The sequence below is a fragment of the Cadophora gregata genome, assembly GCF_030347475.1.
Source record: "Cadophora gregata isolate MNR1 chromosome Unknown scaffold_14, whole genome shotgun sequence".
Classification (NCBI taxonomy): domain Eukaryota; kingdom Fungi; phylum Ascomycota; class Leotiomycetes; order Helotiales; family Ploettnerulaceae; genus Cadophora; species Cadophora gregata.
Window position 1 is genome coordinate 1,089,421 of NW_026695937.1, and position 16,789 is coordinate 1,106,209.

At 48.8% G+C, this 16,789-nt stretch overlaps 7 protein-coding genes across 7 annotated transcripts; 5 read left to right on the plus strand and 2 right to left on the minus strand.

The window, feature by feature from the left end:
- Positions 1-520: 520 nt before the first annotated feature.
- Positions 521-3,816, plus strand: ONS95_004433 (uncharacterized protein; the record flags this gene model as incomplete). Its single annotated transcript, XM_058497793.1, has 6 exons — positions 521-830; positions 911-1,635; positions 1,687-2,056; positions 2,105-2,688; positions 2,753-2,979; positions 3,033-3,816. The coding sequence occupies 6 exons, from the start codon at positions 521-523 to the stop codon at positions 3,814-3,816; spliced, it is 3,000 nt and encodes a 999-aa protein (XP_058352521.1).
- Positions 3,817-5,795: 1,979 nt separating this feature from the next.
- On the minus strand, positions 5,796-7,650 carry ERG6_1 (Delta(24)-sterol C-methyltransferase). The gene is made up of 4 exons (XM_058497794.1): positions 7,105-7,650; positions 7,015-7,049; positions 6,642-6,963; positions 5,796-6,593 (listed from the first exon to the last, which is right to left on the minus strand). The coding sequence occupies exons 1-4, from the start codon at positions 7,306-7,308 to the stop codon at positions 6,018-6,020; spliced, it is 1,137 nt and encodes a 378-aa protein (XP_058352522.1). The 5' UTR covers positions 7,309-7,650; the 3' UTR covers positions 5,796-6,017.
- A 514-nt stretch (positions 7,651-8,164) lies between these two features.
- On the plus strand, positions 8,165-9,304 carry SLT11 (Pre-mRNA-splicing factor slt11; the record flags this gene model as incomplete). The annotated part of the gene is made up of 1 exon (XM_058497795.1): positions 8,165-9,304. The coding sequence occupies one exon, from the start codon at positions 8,165-8,167 to the stop codon at positions 9,302-9,304; it is 1,140 nt and encodes a 379-aa protein (XP_058352523.1).
- A 457-nt stretch (positions 9,305-9,761) lies between these two features.
- MZM1 (Mitochondrial zinc maintenance protein 1, mitochondrial) lies at positions 9,762-10,243 on the minus strand (the record flags this gene model as incomplete). The annotated part of the gene is made up of 3 exons (XM_058497796.1): positions 9,762-9,865; positions 9,924-10,100; positions 10,189-10,243. 3 exons carry the CDS (start codon positions 10,241-10,243, stop codon positions 9,762-9,764), a joined length of 336 nt encoding a protein of 111 aa, XP_058352524.1.
- A 135-nt stretch (positions 10,244-10,378) lies between these two features.
- On the plus strand, positions 10,379-12,922 carry ONS95_004437 (uncharacterized protein; the record flags this gene model as incomplete). The annotated part of the gene is made up of 1 exon (XM_058497797.1): positions 10,379-12,922. The coding sequence occupies one exon, from the start codon at positions 10,379-10,381 to the stop codon at positions 12,920-12,922; it is 2,544 nt and encodes an 847-aa protein (XP_058352525.1).
- Positions 12,923-13,865: 943 nt separating this feature from the next.
- ONS95_004438 (uncharacterized protein) lies at positions 13,866-15,249 on the plus strand (the record flags this gene model as incomplete). The annotated part of the gene is made up of 2 exons (XM_058497798.1): positions 13,866-14,159; positions 14,209-15,249. The coding sequence occupies 2 exons, from the start codon at positions 13,866-13,868 to the stop codon at positions 15,247-15,249; spliced, it is 1,335 nt and encodes a 444-aa protein (XP_058352526.1).
- A 1,249-nt stretch (positions 15,250-16,498) lies between these two features.
- Positions 16,499-16,780, plus strand: ONS95_004439 (uncharacterized protein; the record flags this gene model as incomplete). Its single annotated transcript, XM_058497799.1, has 1 exon — positions 16,499-16,780. One exon carries the CDS (start codon positions 16,499-16,501, stop codon positions 16,778-16,780), a length of 282 nt encoding a protein of 93 aa, XP_058352527.1.
- Between the last annotated feature and the right edge of the window lie 9 nt (positions 16,781-16,789).

Sequence of the window (16,789 nt, forward strand, 5' to 3'; positions counted from 1 at the left end):
CTGTCCGCGATTGTCGCCAAGCTCCGCGAGTACAAATACCGCACTTCTCCACTTCTCCACGAAGCTTCTCTGATCATCTCTACAGCAACACAATTGTCAACAACATCAATTGGCCACATCTTCAGCGAAATGGCTGATCACAACTCGAACTAGCTATCTTGCGAAGTTGTACTGTGCTTGCAGGTCTATTGAGCTTCGACACGTCTACTGCTTTTGTCGCCAGACACCTTTCTTCTCCACTGATCACCTTTCCATCTTCTCCCACGCCTCCCCTTCGAGTCCCCTCATACTAAGCTTGAATTGTGGTCAACTTGAACTCCACAAGATCGATATCTAATCCTCGAGATCTATTTCATCTTCGAGACACCTTGAGCGAGTTACGTGAGTAAAAATTTCAGCTTCTTGAGTTCAACTTATCTGACCCAATGTTGGACTGAGCTACCACTGACGAATATGGATCAGCAATTCGATCTGTTCACCTTGAATTGAAATCTAACCTATCTCCCTATCAACATACAGCATGTCTGATCTGCTCCCCAAGGAAGAGGACGAATCCCCTATGAGCGATATTCCTGTGAGCGACAAGATGGACATCGACGACGGGCATGAAAAAGCTCCTCGTATCTGTGTCTCGCAGTCTTCTAGACCTTGCCAAACATCTTTTGTCAAGAGCCCAGAGTGGAGACGATTTGATGAGAATAATCTGAGGCGTGTTCTGACCAAGGAAAAGGCTGTTGAAGATGGCGAAGAAGCTCTAAAAGCTTTGGTGGTTGCTATGAAGGCTCACCTGTTCTTGAATCCATCATGCCAGCCTCGCATCAATAGAATTGGTAAGTCGCCGGTCCTCTCTTTCCATTCCTTTCATCAAGACTTGCGCAAAGCCATAACTATACGCTGATACGTTTCACAGACACTGTTCTAGGTCGCAAGAAGACCTTCCAAATCCTCGTTGGATTCCTTGGTATCACGGGGGCTGGCAAGACCACCTTGATCAATGCTTTAGTTGGCTATCGAAACCTGCTTCCTTCGTCCGCGGAGCGTGCTTGCACAGCTGTAGTCGTTGAAATAGCATACAATTCGAGCAACGACAAAGATGCTTTGTTCCAATCCGAAATAGTCTACATCACCCGAGATGAGTGGCGTGACGAGCTTGAGCGCTTCTACGAAGACTTAGAGGCTCCAGCAGCAACGGACGATGATCAGGAGAGCGATACTGAGCGCCGTGAGAGGATCAAGGAGACGCTTGACAAGCTGAAATGTGTCTATCCACGCGTTAAAAGCGTGGAACAGCTGCGATCGTCATCAGTCGAGCAGCTTCTACAGGATCCTGCTGTCTGCAACCTGCTTGGAAGAGTCGTCAAGGTAAAATCTGGAACCAAGGTACAATTCTCCAACACGATCAAGAATCACATCGACAGTGGTGATAATGATGGTACTGCAGCACAGTGGCCACTGGTGAAACTCGTTCGAGTTTTCGTCAAATCTGACTTCTTGAAGCATGGCATCACCCTGGTTGATTTACCAGGAAACCTGGATAATAACGCCGCCAGATCCGCTGTTGCCGAACACTACCAGAAGGAGCTCTCAGTCACATGCATTCTGGCTGAAGCGAAGCGAGGTATCAGTGAGAAGAACGTAGGTGTCACTGAACTGCTCTGATACTTTGAATCAGCTAATGTGAACCAGGCTCATGACTTGCTTGAGAAGGTTACGAAGCGCAACTTGCAACTTGATGGTCTCTACAATGCCGAGTCTCTGTGCTTTGTCCTCTCTCAGACTGATAGAGATTTTGACATCATGGAATACTTGAAGGGCCATCCGGTTCTAAAAGCTGCGTGTGCTGATGATCATCGGAAAGTTCTCGACTTGGTTGTCAGTCTCAAGGCACGTCTGGAGGAAGACAGAGTCGCCAAGGCTAATGATCTCGAGAATCGAAAGCGTGTCAAGCAATTCTCGATCAAGTCTAAAAAGTTGAAAGCACAACTAGGGATCACTGACATTGCATCCCCTTCTTCGGGGCGCAATTGGAAGCGTTCAGCCGAAGACACTGACTCAGGTAAAGTTACATTTGCATTTGATGACTTATAAGACTGATATTTTCCAGTCTTTGAGACGACCCAAGCAACAGATGAACAAATGGCTCTTCGAAACGAGCTTTCGGAAGTACAAAAGCTCCTAGATGATGCAAGAAAGACTTATCACCAAGGAGCAGACGAGCTTTCATCTCTTGGACGAAGAGTTGCCCACCTCCGGACCGCCCTTTTCCATGCCAGATCTCATATCAGAGTTGCTTGTATACAGAACCGGAACAAGGTAGCGACAGCCGCGATCAGAAGAGACTATAACGACACCCTTGCTGAGATGGGTAGAGAATCTTCTGGTCCACTGGAGGTCTTTTGTGTTGCCGCCACAGTTCATTTACAGTATTTGAAGATGGAGCCTTCCATGACTCACCCGGGATTTCCGCAACGACAAGACACCCAAATTGGTAGACTAAGAGACTGGCTTGTCAGTACAACATTCCCCACTCGCGAATCGTATGCACAGGCATTTCTGGAGGACACTGAAGCAACCCTGGACTCAATGATGCCTTGGATCAAGGACAAATATGCCGATTATAAGATGCCCTCGTTTATTAGAGAGCAGTGGGAGCCCCAGATGGATAGAGACTTGGAAGAGCTGCAGAACGTAAGTAACCACCTCTACTTGAACAGTGGAATTTATTGCCATGGAGATTGCTGACTTACTCCAGCAATTTTCCCAGCTCAAGTTGAGCGCTATTGGAGATTTCAAGCAATTAATTCGAACAGGCATCTACTCCAAGGTTCCAGCAGCTGAGAAAGTTGCCTTGGCCAAAGTCAAGGATGTCGTCGAGAGTTGGGCCACGGGCATGCATTGGAGCACCCATAGGACTGTTAATCGAAACCACGGAATTTGGAAGGACTCCCGGAAGAGAAATCACAAGTGGAATGCGCTTCTGTAAGTTGAGGCACAGATCTTACGTCTCTCGTAGTCATACTGATCATATGTAGTGTCCATGAACTTACAACTCCTTTGGTTGCATCCTGGGATAAGACTTTTACCCGAGGTCTTCCCACTGGGCGCGACACATATGTAGCTGAAGGCCAAAGAGTCATCGCCAATTTCGCAGATAAAGTCTCAGATGCCAACTTCTGTCCGGATGTAGCGGATGGTTTAGTCGTACTTAAGGATCAAATCATGAGGAGTCAAGCGCTCCTGAAGAATCAAACCACAACTACATTTGAGGCTGTTACCAAAGCTGTCAGAAAGGCACATAAGACTGCTACCCCAGCCGTTAAGCAGTTCTTGATTCCCACCTATGACAAATGCGCAGCAGAGGGAGGAAGCGGTCACTACGCGAGAAACAAAGCTCTCCTTAAGAATACTATGAAAAACAAGGGTCTTCAAATGTACCAGAAAGGTTCCGGTGCTGTCCGTAGTGCGCTCGATGATATGTTGGAAAGTCTCTCGCCCAGCTTCGACGGAAATCACAAAGCGGTGCTTGACCAGATTCGGGAGGATATTCAACTGTTCTTCGAGCAAAACAGCGCCAACGGAATCAGAAGCAGCTTTCGGAGAGTCGAGTCCCCTTCCAAAGTTAAACTCCAGAAGGATCTTTTGATCATTGTTGATAAGCTAGCGGAGGCTTGGAAGTCCGAGGTCAGCATACGATCCAGACAAGAAGTTGATGATGACGATGACGAGGAGACAACGTTCGATGACGCAGAATTTTTCAACATCGACGACAACGATGATCAGGATGAGGATTACGAGTACAAAAGTGATCAGGACTAATGCTCACCCAGTCTACCTTTCCCCAGAGGAGACATTCCCCTCGGAACTCGCTTGCCCACCCACATCGTTTCGTTTTCCATTGTGCCGTCAAACTGTCACAAGTGTCCGGAGCAATACAAATACTGATCCAGGCGTCTATCAAATCTGGCGCTTGCAGCATCACTTTGCAGTGTTGCATATCACGTCTAATGCGCGATATGACGGAGTGACCAATACGTGCGCTCATCACCTGTCAGGCGGGTGATCAGGACTTATTTGATAAGGTATTGCCTCCCATTTGCACCATAGCTACGCAGAATTCAAGCAACTTAGAAATGCAATATATCTTCGCGCTACATTCCCTAGCCATATTATGTGACCTAATACCCCGGCATTATTCGAGTAGCATTTAATCTTCTCGTCAAAAGTTCATAACGCTGTCCTTGAGTCCTTGACCAGAGACACAAAATTCCAACTATGATTTCATCACACTCAGTTGCCAGCCTCCCCGTGCAAATTCGTTCACGTGAGTCCACTTAACAAACCGTCTAGTCGCCTCTCAAAAGATCTACCCAGTCCCAAACCCCACCATGCTCCCAAAGCTGCTACAGACAATGTTCCTAGATCACCTGCATTAGCACAATGCATGCACATACCTTACGAACACTACAATACCAACTAATTATCAATGTCGACATGGCACTGACCACATGTGCGAGCCGCGCCGCTGTTGCATGCGGGGGAGAGCCCTGTCATATGCAGGTGAGAATGTTCATTGTCCCTTTTTGGAATGGGAGCGGATATCGGGGCGGAAGCAAGAAGGTGCGAACCTGAAACCTCCCGGTTTCGGAGCTTGAGAGGGGTATAGAGGTAAGCACGTTAAATGGATGCCGGATCATCGATATTAGACATCTGAGGAAGATGGGGCGTTATTGTTATGAGGTCCACCTAGAATGGGTAGGTATGACGCCAACGTGCCTCGTGAAAGAGAATGGCTAAAGATCTCTGGCAGCAAACTTATGACTATCAAACCCCCGAAGATTTCTTTAGTATCAATCAGAACTTCAGGAAGGCCTTCTGCCGTTCTATCTCCGAAATTCAGAACTGTTGTTTTGATTTATGGAGCACGGATTGACCAAGACCCGAATTTTATGACAAACAAGCCTTGGTAAACACGACCCCGAATTGAAGTCATAAACCAAATCCCAGCGTCCCGGCTGCGTGTAATTTGATATAACTACCACCATCTTGTTTCTCGTTCTCTTTTAGGAATATGCTACGGAGCCAAGACCTGCACCTTCACATCCCAATCCGGCAATCTGTGCAACATGGCGTTCATTTTGAACTGCTGTCCCAGAGACAATGCGAGACGGTGAGGTGGGATGTGGTCAGAAGTGCATATGGATATAGGAAAAGACAGCTGAAGTGGTGAGGACAGGAAGCTCGGCTTCGAGAGATGAGTATTCGTGATCACTGATCACTGATCAAGCCCAACACCAACTCACTCAGCCATCCATTCACATCGCTTCGCTCGGCTCGGTTAATATCAGCAGCAGCCAAAAACAAGCCGGCATTTGAACCCAAACCAACGTTGTAACAGAGAAGATAGGGTCTTGGGACCCGAGAAGAGACATTAAACGATTACCCTTTTCTGCAAATGATGGAATGCGATGTGCAACAAGAACCTGCAGCTCTTTCTTTGACGGGGTAAACTTGATTTATCAGAGGTTGGGCTTGTTGGTGGTACGATATATGCGAGGACGCGGGAATGGTTGAATGCGAAGTGGCCATTTTAGGATAATGCACCTTACGATGTGCAACAGAATGGATGAGGGTGATGTATGAGGCTAATGATAGGCAAGTGGGAGGTGTGAACTGGGGCTTGGGATAGTGATGATGGGTTGGTGATGTTGGAGGACATGCCTGGCCACTCGACCACATGCCGATGACCACAATTTCGGAAGGTCAGTCAAGGAAAAGACATGGCCAGCAGCCGAAGATTTTGTACGATTTTCCATTTCTTTCGCTCTCAACCTTTATTATGCTATTAAGTGTATATGTCCCCCGTCCAGTTCCTTGCGAAAAAGTCTTCGATTCAATATGAACATATAAAGAAAAGAACCGCCATTCTGGAGGCTATGGTACATTAACACGTACTGTTACAACGGAAGCAAATACTCCATCATAGATCTCCCCATGCCCTCAATCGCACCACACAACATCTACTTCAAAGGCTTCCTGGCGACCATCAAGTACATGGGTGTGAAGAGATCTTCCTTACCACCAGCAACCAAACAGTCAGCCGCAAGTGCCATACTGTTGGCAGTCTTCTGTGTTCCGCCTGGTGCAATACCGACCATCTCCAGAACACCAACGAATCTGTGAGTGATACCTCTTCCCCACTTGGTCATTCGTGCAATTGTTGGGAAATCCCAAATTGATCCCATCATGCTGAAGTCCCCTGCAAGAGGATAGTACCACGGTGTGGCATCTGGTCGCTTAGCCAGATCCTCATGGAGCTCCAGCTCGAACCCAGCGGCCTTGATAGCTGCAAGGCCCTCGGAGATCTTGACCATATTAGAGATTCCGTCGCCAATCTCGATACCAAGACGGATTTCGCGGTGGTGCTCGTTGTCGTTATCATATTTATCGGTCATGAGCCACTCGTAAACGCCAAATACACCACCTGGCTTGAGGACCTTGAATATTTCGGTGTAAACACCCTCCAGCGAAGGAGCGTGGACAGTTGCCTCGATGGCGTATACGCAATCGAAAGAGTTTTCAGGGAAGGACATTTGCTTCTTGACTTAGTAAAGTTCCAGAAAAATTTAAGGAACGTGCCTTACCATGAAATCACCCTTTACGAAATCCAACTGGTGAGAAAGACCCTCCTTCTGCGCATATCTCGTAGCACGTTCGATTTGGTAATCGTTGTTATTCAACCCAGTGATGTGCGCGCCAGTAAATTTGGCGATCTCTCTCGCAGGGCCACCAACACCGCATCCAACATCCAAAACCTTGTCTCCATCCTTGATACCAATCTTCGCCGCAAGGTAATGTTCATGACGAGCAATTGCCTGGTAGAAGGGTTCACCGTATGCGAACCTGCAGAAGTGGAAAGATTGGCCCCAACCATATTCGTAAAGATCCGTTCCGAGATTGTAGTAGCTTGGGAGAGTTAGCACAAACAAAGGATGTGGTGAGAGTGGGAGGGCATACTGTCTTGTGAGGGTGGCGTATTCTGCTTTTCTGGCCTAGGCATCGCGAGTTAGAAAGTAGTTGTTGGGAGCAAGAGAATGCGCCGTGTACCTCTCTGATCTCAGGTGTTTCGTCCTTTGCAGACTTGTCATCCCAATGCTTGAAGTACTCGTCAACGGCAGCCTTTTGCGCCGCCTTATCCTTCTTCAACATCGCACTGAACCCACCCTTTGCAGCGGAGGACCCCTTGTGCATGGCCTTGTTGAAAGCCGCATCGCGGGTATGGTCCTCGGTCTCGAGTTTCGTGGGTGCCATTTTGAAGAGCGGAGATGGTATCTGGGGAAGGAGTGAAGTTCGATGTTGAATTGATCGAGAGGCAAGTCGGAGTAGGGTTCTGTTGTGGGAAGGGAGTTGTTTATATTTCCATGTGAAGCGGTGTCTGGAAATTACTTTGGGAACACTCAGGGACAATACCGCACTGGGTTGACGTTAACCGCACCCCCTCGCTTGATAGTCGGTAGACTCCCGGTACCTAGAGAGCTAAACTCCCCAGTGAGTACCCCTCAAAGACTCAAGCAACGCTAGATATCCGTGCGACTATCCACTTGGAGGAGCGCTGTATTGTCCCTAGGTTTTGGCCTCACATTTTTCAGCCGTCAGGGGAAGTCTCGTATTCGGATCTGATATCCACATAGCCCCTTGTGGGGACGCGCGGAGGTACCTGAAAGAGGCGGTGCCGGTATTCTGTAGTAGGAGACCTTGGCTGCTGCATAGAAAATGTATTCAGAAATTCACTTCGAGGTTCTGGATGTCCTACGATGACTTTGGGACTTACGGCATTGACTTAACAAGGATAAGTCGTCTCCTCCAGTCTATTTCTTTTGTCATCAGCGTTTTATTTTTGTTGAACTCCATCTATTTATTCCTGGTACAGTTACAGGTACCTGTACCTTACCTTAATAGGTACATTAGGTAAGCACAGTGACCCTATTCACGTGCGACGTCACGAGTTCTGGCGATAAAGCCGATTACCAGAATTTTTGATATCCGCCTCTCTCAGCCTCATTACCACATCACCACCTCGCCACCCTTCGAGCAGCTCACAACTACACTTCGAATCGCATATGCTCCCACTGACCAACAAACAAAGCAACATACAGTCTCGCGCAAAATGCCGCCTCAAATTAAGCAAGACTTGAATCGCTCGGGCTGGGAAACTACCGACTTCCCCTCAGTCTGCGAGAACTGCCTCCCCGAGAACCCCTACGTCCAGATGATTAAGCAAGACTATGGAGAAGAATGCAAGATCTGTACCCGTCCGTTCACAGTATTCAAATGGAAAGCAGACCGTACAGCACGAAGCAAGCGTACCAATATCTGTCTCACCTGCGCGCGTCTGAAGAACTGCTGCCAATGCTGCATGCTCGATCTTTCCTTTGGTCTCCCAATTGTTGTCCGCGATGCGGCCCTCAAGATGGTAGCTCCAGGTCCACAGAGTGCAGTGAATAGGGAATACTATGCCCAAGAGCATGAGAAGGAGATTGAGGAAGGGAGAGGAGGAGTAGAGGCATATGAGAAGACGGATGAGAAGGCTAGGGAACTGTTAAGGAGGCTTGCGAATTCAGAACCATACTTCAAGAAGCAAAGGAGGATTGGCCCCGCAGAAGGTGAAGAGGGCGAGGGAGGTGCAGCTTCAAGTGCGTTGACTACCAATGGTCCAGGTCCGATCCGAACCCGGGACAGCAGAGGAGGGGCAAGTTCTCGTGCTGGAGTACGTGGAGGGAGAGGCGGAGGCAGAGGAGGCAGAACATTCCCCAGCGCCGCACAATTACCACCCACCGCTCAAGATATCCAGCCACCAGCTGATCAGTCTATTACCTCGCTATTCGTCACCGGTGTCGAGGACGACCTGCCAGAACATAAGATCCGGGATTTCTTTTCGCCGTATGGAAAGATCCGGTCGCTAGTCTGTTCGCATATGTCGCATTGTGCATTCATCAACTACAACACTCGAGAAGGCGCGGAGGCTGCAGCAGAGGCTCTGCAAGGAAGAGCTGTCATTGCGGGATGTCCTCTGCGTGTACAATGGGGTAGACCCAGACCTATTGGTACTATGGATAAGGATGAGCGGATAGCAACGGGTAGGGAAGGCCGTAATGCATTTGCAGGCGCTGCACGGGGTGGTGCTTCGCAGGGCCAACAGCGTGCAATTGCTGCTCCAGAGAAAGATGATCTGGCTAGTATGTCTGCTGTTGCTGCTCCACCGGGTGCTAGTGATGTTCAGTACGCGAGTCTGGCTGGGAATCACTAAGACGTGAAATTGCATGGATTGGCGTTCTGGAGCGTAAGTTTTATGTTGTCGTATGTTGAATAGGGAGGTCCTCAGATCTGAATGCACAACAGGCCAAATGGTCTAAACTTCTGTGAGATGTGCGTTGGATTGTATCTCGTGACATTGACATGAATTGTGAACGGGGACTCGTTGATGTTTTGGGATGTGAAAGTGATGTTTTGTGCCTGTTCTGCCGTGGGAAACAAAGGAGGCCCTAAAGTACAGCACAAACTCCAACAATAGACGAATAACCGATCAAAGACTGTAGAAAACAATTCGAGCAGGGAGGCACAGCCGACCACATCCATTGATATGATACAATCTAGTCACCTCATACCAAAACCCTACGTCCGTCAATACAATGTAATCCGGATGCCACCCAATACACCATCGCAATGCCTATCATACACTCCCGGCCTCAACTCGAAGAGCAATTCTAACGATCAGAGCACTTCTTCCCATCAATAACCACCTTCTGACCATTTGGCATTTTGATGGTGTCATTGTCACCTCTCTCAGTATGCTCATGAATGCGAAGTTCTGCGTACCATTAATACTCATCTGTTACGCGTGACAACTCAGAGGAACAATTACTTACTGTACCTATCATTACCCTCCAACTTTCCTTGAACTACATTCTCTCTCAGGATCTTTGCCACCTCCTCAGCATGAGCTATCGCGGGCGCCAATGCCGGATCGTCAAGGCTCATTGATGCGTTCTTCCGGAAGCCATTTCTGGCTTCGCTGCGGGCGGCATGAAGGAGGTGTGTGTCGCCTGCGTTCGTTGTGAGCGATATGAAAAGGAAGGAGGAGCATGGAGGAGAGGAATACAGGAGAAAAGGGGGGTTGCGGAAGGAACGTACCCTGAAACGCTAATCGCGCTGAACGAAGAAGGTGCCTGTATGCCGTCGAAGCCATCTTGTTGGGCTTGCTTAATTCGTGTCCTGTTTTGAATATCAGCATTTTTTTGGTCATTAGTACAGACGGGTATCCAGGCTTTGTGTTTCTCGACACGAGACGAATGGAAATAGGGGATGCAGAACAAAAGGAAAGATGGGTAGCAGAGGGAAAGCGTCTTCGCCGACCCCAGGATTTTCAGCTAGGCCCGATGATGCCAATCAATCCGCGGAATGGTTGGCAACCAAGCCAAAGTATCCATTTCTTACGACTCGGTTCTCGAACGAACGCGTTGCAAGTCGATGTGGCGTTCACACCATCGGCCACGGGAAAGGGAGGCGGGGTATTTGGACCCTTTCAGACCAGGTCTCCGTGTATATGAGAGGCCCAAAGGACTGGGAGCAAATCAAGTCATGGAACAGCCACATCGATTTTGAGAGTACGGAACAGATAGCCCCTAAGAGAGCGTTCGGATCTGACGGCCACGACGAGGACCATCCGGCGACATATCCGCCACTGGCATATCCAACATCTGCTTACCCGCCTAGCAGGCTCATACGAACCTGGGACCTCCAAAGATATCGCATACCAAGAGATTGGATGCCAGAATGGAAGGCGCCAGATCCATTTCCTACACAGACAGATAAGGCAGACGGAAATAAACCTAGAGCGGATACGAGGGAAGGACTAGAGAGCAAGGGCGCAGACGCCACGGGGTTGACATCCAAAATTGATAATGAGCCGGTCGACACTGGAGGGTCACATGAGAAGCATGACTCTGTGACTCTGGGTCCCACTTCATCTCTTGACACTATCATGCGAGATGACGACCAAGAGCCCACGAATAAGGAGGCAGAAAGCTCGGTGATTAGAGCAGACATAGGCGGCGAGGCAGTCAATACTGGATTGCTAGGTAACGAAGATAACGTTCCAAGCATTGTCATTCCCAGGACTTCGCCAGACACTATTCCAAAGAACAATGAAGCTACGAGGTCATCGTTCGCAGTCATAGAATACACCAATCACGACAATATTGGCCATCCGAGTGATAAGGATGACACCCCTTCAATCAAGGTGGCCACATCACCGCCCAGTATTACCCCCAAGATCATCGAAGATTCAAAGCCAGCATCTGGCTCAAGCATGAACAAGAAGTCATCAGATCTCAAAGGGTCAAATCGTTGGTCCAACGTGCCTGCGAGTGACTTGACTCCCACAGTACCCAAGAGTCTGCCCAGCACCATCGGAAGTGCAAGCCCAGTATCTCATGCAACCGTTCCAGAAGATAACGCAACCGACACAAGGTTGCCAAAAAATGGTCCTGCAGTCGAGGTGACTACCTCAGTACCAAAGTCTCTCCTCAACACTAACGAAATGGTAACTCCGAAATTAAGTTATGCCGATATCTTGAAATCAACAACAGCCGCGACTACGGTACTGAATAGCACGAACAAAAATCTAATCAATGGCACTAGCCCATCCTTCAGCACTATTCCAGAAAGACAGAAGCCCAGTTATACAACATTAAAATCAAAAACAGGCCAAGGGGAAAAGAGCAAGATCACGAGTGACGGTGGGAACAAGGGTTCTGCGATTGAGGTGACCACCACAGTATCAAAAGCTGTTCTCGGGGCCAAAAAGCCCGCACACCTAACATCCAATACTAGGACTGAGAAGGAGGAAACAAGTGGTACTTGGGGTGGGAAGAGTGGCAAGAGTAATGTTCCTGGGATCGGGGGTAGTACTTCGGTGTCTGCAAAGACCATGCAGCACGATATCATAAGGCGTGAAACCAATGAGCCCAAAGCGCCAATATCTGGAGAAAACGATAACAACCCAATCAGGAAGATGGTAGCGGTTGATAAGCATATCGTTCCTGGTATTGTGACGACTGCCGCAGTGCCGGAGACTGGCGCTGGACATGATTCTATACAGGTCGAGATAAAGGAGACTCTAACATCGGCATCTGGAGACAATGAAGACAATAGAGCCAAGCATATACGGGAGACCGAGGATGCCATTCCGAGCAACGAAGTAGACGCCTCAATGCTCGACACGATTGCTCAGCAAGGAAAATCGAATCCCGAGACGACAGAGGCCAATAATACGATTCCTGAAAACACGAACAATAATACAAACGTATCCGTGCCACCTGGAGATGAGAATACTGCAACCGCGATTGAGATCACTACTACCTCGCCGGTCGACACTACATCTCGGCACTACTCCATCGATGATGTTGGGACCGAAGAAACACTAGCTTCTGAGCTAAAGTTTCCCAATACTCAAGGTTTTGAGATTTCTCACAAAAAGACTCCTGCACATATCGCAGACATGGCTGGAAACGCGGATTGTCGAGAGAACAACACTATGGAGCAATTGAGTACTCACTTGTCTGGACTTTCTGTCGGGCAACCTGAACCGCTTCAGCAAGACGAGACGATAGCGGCCGACCAAGCGCAGGACGAAAATGCGGATGAAAGCAGCAAGTCGAAGAAGAAGAGAAAGCCGAAGAAGAAGAAGAACAAGTCGTCGAGCGAGGCTGTTCCCGAAGTGCAATTTGAGGGTCCCTATGCGGATGGTCAGTTCACCAAACTCGTTTTTCCCCACACATCAGACCCTTACAAGATTTTGCCTTTCTTTATAGTCGAGATTCTTGATTATGCTTGTCGTCTCAATATCCCAAATATCTCGGGATAATGGCAATAGTGCTGGGGTTCGCCTTACATCCTCAGATTTGTCGAGGTTATCATTTCAATGTCACGTGTTAGAAGCTAGCCAAATACAGCATGGCCCAGCCCTCCCGAAGCTAATATTTTTTCTGGCAGTACTTCGAGACCTCGTTTCCATCGCAAATTGCATCCGCAAAGGCGACCTCAATCTTTGGGACAGAGACATCAAACTGCTTGAGCTTCATTCTCTGATTGTGAAGACTCTGCGCAATATTGGCAAGAAAGCCGGGGAAATTGAAACCTTCCAGGACGCCGCCCGCATCCACGACGTTACAGTTGCCTTCCACGACGCACACTTTGTTCAAGGCATTCAGATTCTGATCGGATTGGACGGCAGACCAGGCGGCACACAGAAGATAGAGAAGCTCCTCACTCAGAAGGATCGTAAAGATTTAGAAGACCTTCCAGGTAGCTTAAGATCCCACTGCAGAGCAAACGGGTACCTGTCCGAGTACGCATTCTTCAGAACCAAGGCACAACATTGGTCTCCGGTGGTCTGGTTTTGGTTGGTGAGATCAAGTTTTGACATCCTCGATATCTTTTACAGGAGAGAGAACAGCCGTGGTGCTTTTAAGGTCAGTCGCGGTTCCAGTTCGTTGATGACTGTATTTATTTAACTTTCGTTGCGGTTCAGCAATCACTTTTCGCTCCAGATTTTACCGACGATCTAGACATTGCCGCAAAATTTACATTACACCTCAGCTCCGGCCAGTTTCCAGCAGGGCACTTCCACCCTTCCACAGTGGAGCAACGAGACGAACTAAACAAAATTTTCATTGACGCCGACCAACAACTTCGTAAAGAACATATTCTTTGGGGTCGTTGGGTTCAGAACTGTCCGAACCAAATCCACTCTCACCGTCGCACATACGAACAATTGCTGGCCTCTTTTGACCAATACTACGACCACAATGGCAACCCATACCCAGGTAGTCCTGCCTCTGCCCATCCTTCCACAGGGATGGACAGCAGAGAAGGACTTTAAAGCTATTGGAAGCCTTTCAGCCGCAACACAGCGCAGCATCGAACCCGTCGGACCTCACTTCCTTGCCCATGCTCGCCGAGCCCGCCACAAGCGCACCTTCTCTGAAGATGATCGCATTCAAGCCCAAGAAAATGTCAAGAAGGTTGAGGACGATGATTCAGGCGAGATCAGCGAGCCGGAAGACCCGTCGATGCTCCTTCGTGATGCAAAGGACTGGAAGGTGGGTTTACGCAGCATTGTTTTAAACGATTCTTCTAACCTTTCGACAGAGTCAAGATCACTACGCAGTTCTTGGTCTATCAAAGTACCGCTACAAGGCTACCGAAGAACAGATCAAGCGCGCTCACAGAAAGAAGGTCCTGAAACATCACCCTGACAAGAAGGCTGCCGCGGGAAGCACCGAAGATGATAGCTTCTTCAAGTGTATCCAGAAGGCTACCGAAGTCCTACTTGATCCAGTCAAGCGCCGCCAGTTTGACTCCGTTGACGAACGTGCTGATGTCGAACCTCCCTCCAAGAAACAAGCCAAGGATGGCAAGTACTACAAGCTTTGGGGCAGCGTATTCAAGGCGGAGGGTCGTTTTTCTCGCATCCAGCCAGTTCCCAAGCTTGGAGACGAGAACAGTACTCAAGAGGAGGTCGAAAGTTTCTATAACTTCTTCTACAACTTTGATTCGTGGCGCTCATTCGAGTATCAGGATGAAGATGTCCCTGATGACAATGAGAATCGTGATCAGAAGCGTCATATGGAACGAAAGAACAACAATGCCCGCAAGAAGAAGAAGAATGAGGATGTTGCTCGCCTTCGTCAATTGGTCGATCAAGTCATGGCAGGAGACGAGCGAATCAAGAAGTTCCGCCAAGCCGCCAATGCCAACAAGAACAAGAAGAAGAATGAAAAGGAAGCCGCTGAGAAGAAGGCCGCCGAAGAAGCCAAAGCCGCAAAGGAGGCTGAGGCTAAAGCTGCAAAAGAAGCAGAGGAGAAGGCCAAAATCGACCGCGAGCAAGGAAAGAAGGCTAAAGAGGCTGCCAAGGCCGCTGTCAAGAAGAACAGACGTGTCATGAAGGGCAGTGTCAAAGATGCTAACTACTTTGTCTCTGGCGATGCTCCTGCCTCGGCTATCGATGCCGTCCTGAACGATGTCGAACTGCTGCAGGGCAAGCTTGATCCTGATGAGACTGCTGCTCTGGCTGGCAAGCTTAATGGTCTCAAGATCGCTGATGAGATCAAGGGAGTCTGGTCTGGTGAGGTCAAGCGTCTGGTCGAAGCTGGCAAGATAAAGGATGGCGAGGTCAAGTCATTGGTTTGATAGATTGCAATGTGTTGCTGCTGAGAGGTTTTATTAGACTATAGATATATCGGGAGCAGTTCTAGATTTGCTTCTAGACTAACTGCAAGAAATCACGTTTTCATCTTTAGTTCATCGCCTCTGTCGAAAGTGGAAGTAAGGCAGCCCGGCAATTGCTGTACGAAGTCCGGACGAGGCTCTATGCGGAGAGCTGCTTGGAAACCTGTGGAAGTTCCCACTGTTCCATCGTTGTACAGCAGATCTTGGCATATTCATGTTCATTCTTGACTTCGGGTGGTGCTGCATTGCTACCACCAGCTATTGGCCTCCTGCCTTCCATCAACACAGCCTCACCTTCACGCACGCACGGGGTGCTGTAGGCTGCAGAATATACATGTCCAAGTCCACATTTACATCTTTATGATTGCATGCCCACTCCCTTCCCCTTCTCAATCATCATCATGGCTTATCCAAACGCTGAACCCGAGCGGTGTGATGGCAACTCACGATGCAAACTCGATCTTTGTGCTGGCCATCCTAACAGCCATGCTGTCGGCTACAGCGCGAGGCGACATCAGGCCTGTCAATCTTACATCATGCTGCTTATATGTTCCGGCTACTTCTTCACAGTCCTAAGCATCTTTGGGCTTCGTGTTCACTTCGCGAATTCAAGTACATTGTCAAAATTTCTGGTCCATATCAAGCCCAGTTGAGCTTCCCTCGACTCGACAGGCGGAATGGAAGCTTTTCTTGGCACAGTTTGCTGGCATCACTTAGTCCACAAGCATGTATGAAAATGGTCGCAGCTATTTTGCTGGGTGCATGGAAAATTCTCAAGGTCAAAATCTCCTTTGGCATTGCCTTCTTCATCAGACATCCCGCCGTCTCATGGGCAGGCGTGCCTTGGAGGATTTGCATTGGCAGCATTGCCGGAATACTGTTTCTGTTCAATCTCTTGTTCTGGTGGTCAGCATTCACCTCTCCGGCGGATACTACCACTACGCCTTCGTGCGATGGACAGGTCTATTTTTTTGGGAAAAGATCTTTGGATAGCTGGACTCTTACTGTATCTTTCAAAGTCTCCAGCATACTACTCTTCATCCCCGTTGCTTTTCTGGCCTCGGTTCTCTTCAACATTGTCCTTGCTTTATGACGTTTCACTCGAGACTTTCTATCTCGAAGAGTTATCGTAGGTTTGGGGGAACTGGAACTGTTGAAGCCTGGGGCTTGGCACCGCCTATCTGATCATCACAAGCGGTCCATCGGCATCATGTTTGCTCTTGATGGTGGACCCGGAACCAATCCACTCTCAAAGGTATTGGATGTCATGCTGGAGACGGTAACTGACAACAAGTTCTGGACCGTCAAGAAGGCGCATTTACCTCCCTTGAGAGATCTCCTCGCCGGGTATGTCCAACTTCTCAGTCGCGGGATGGAGGTTCAACCCGACATGTTAAAAGATCCCACAGACAGTGGCAAGCTTGGGTGCGCAACCGCTCGATGCTTGATCTCACACTCCCTAACCGCGGGAGCCATTGCGATCTTTATATAGTTCATCGAA

Excerpts from the sequence above, each read along its gene's own strand:
- ERG6_1 (XM_058497794.1), bottom strand. The coding sequence starts at position 7,308 with ATGGCACCCACGAAACTCGAGACCGAGGACCATACCCGCGATGCGGCT. Across the intron at positions 6,964-7,014 it reads TACGCCACCCTCACAAGACA|CTACTACAATCTCGGAACGG; the intron begins GTATGCCCTCCC and ends AACTCTCCCAAG. Across the intron at positions 6,594-6,641 it reads TCGTAAAGGGTGATTTCATG|CAAATGTCCTTCCCTGAAAA; the intron begins GTAAGGCACGTT and ends TAAGTCAAGAAG.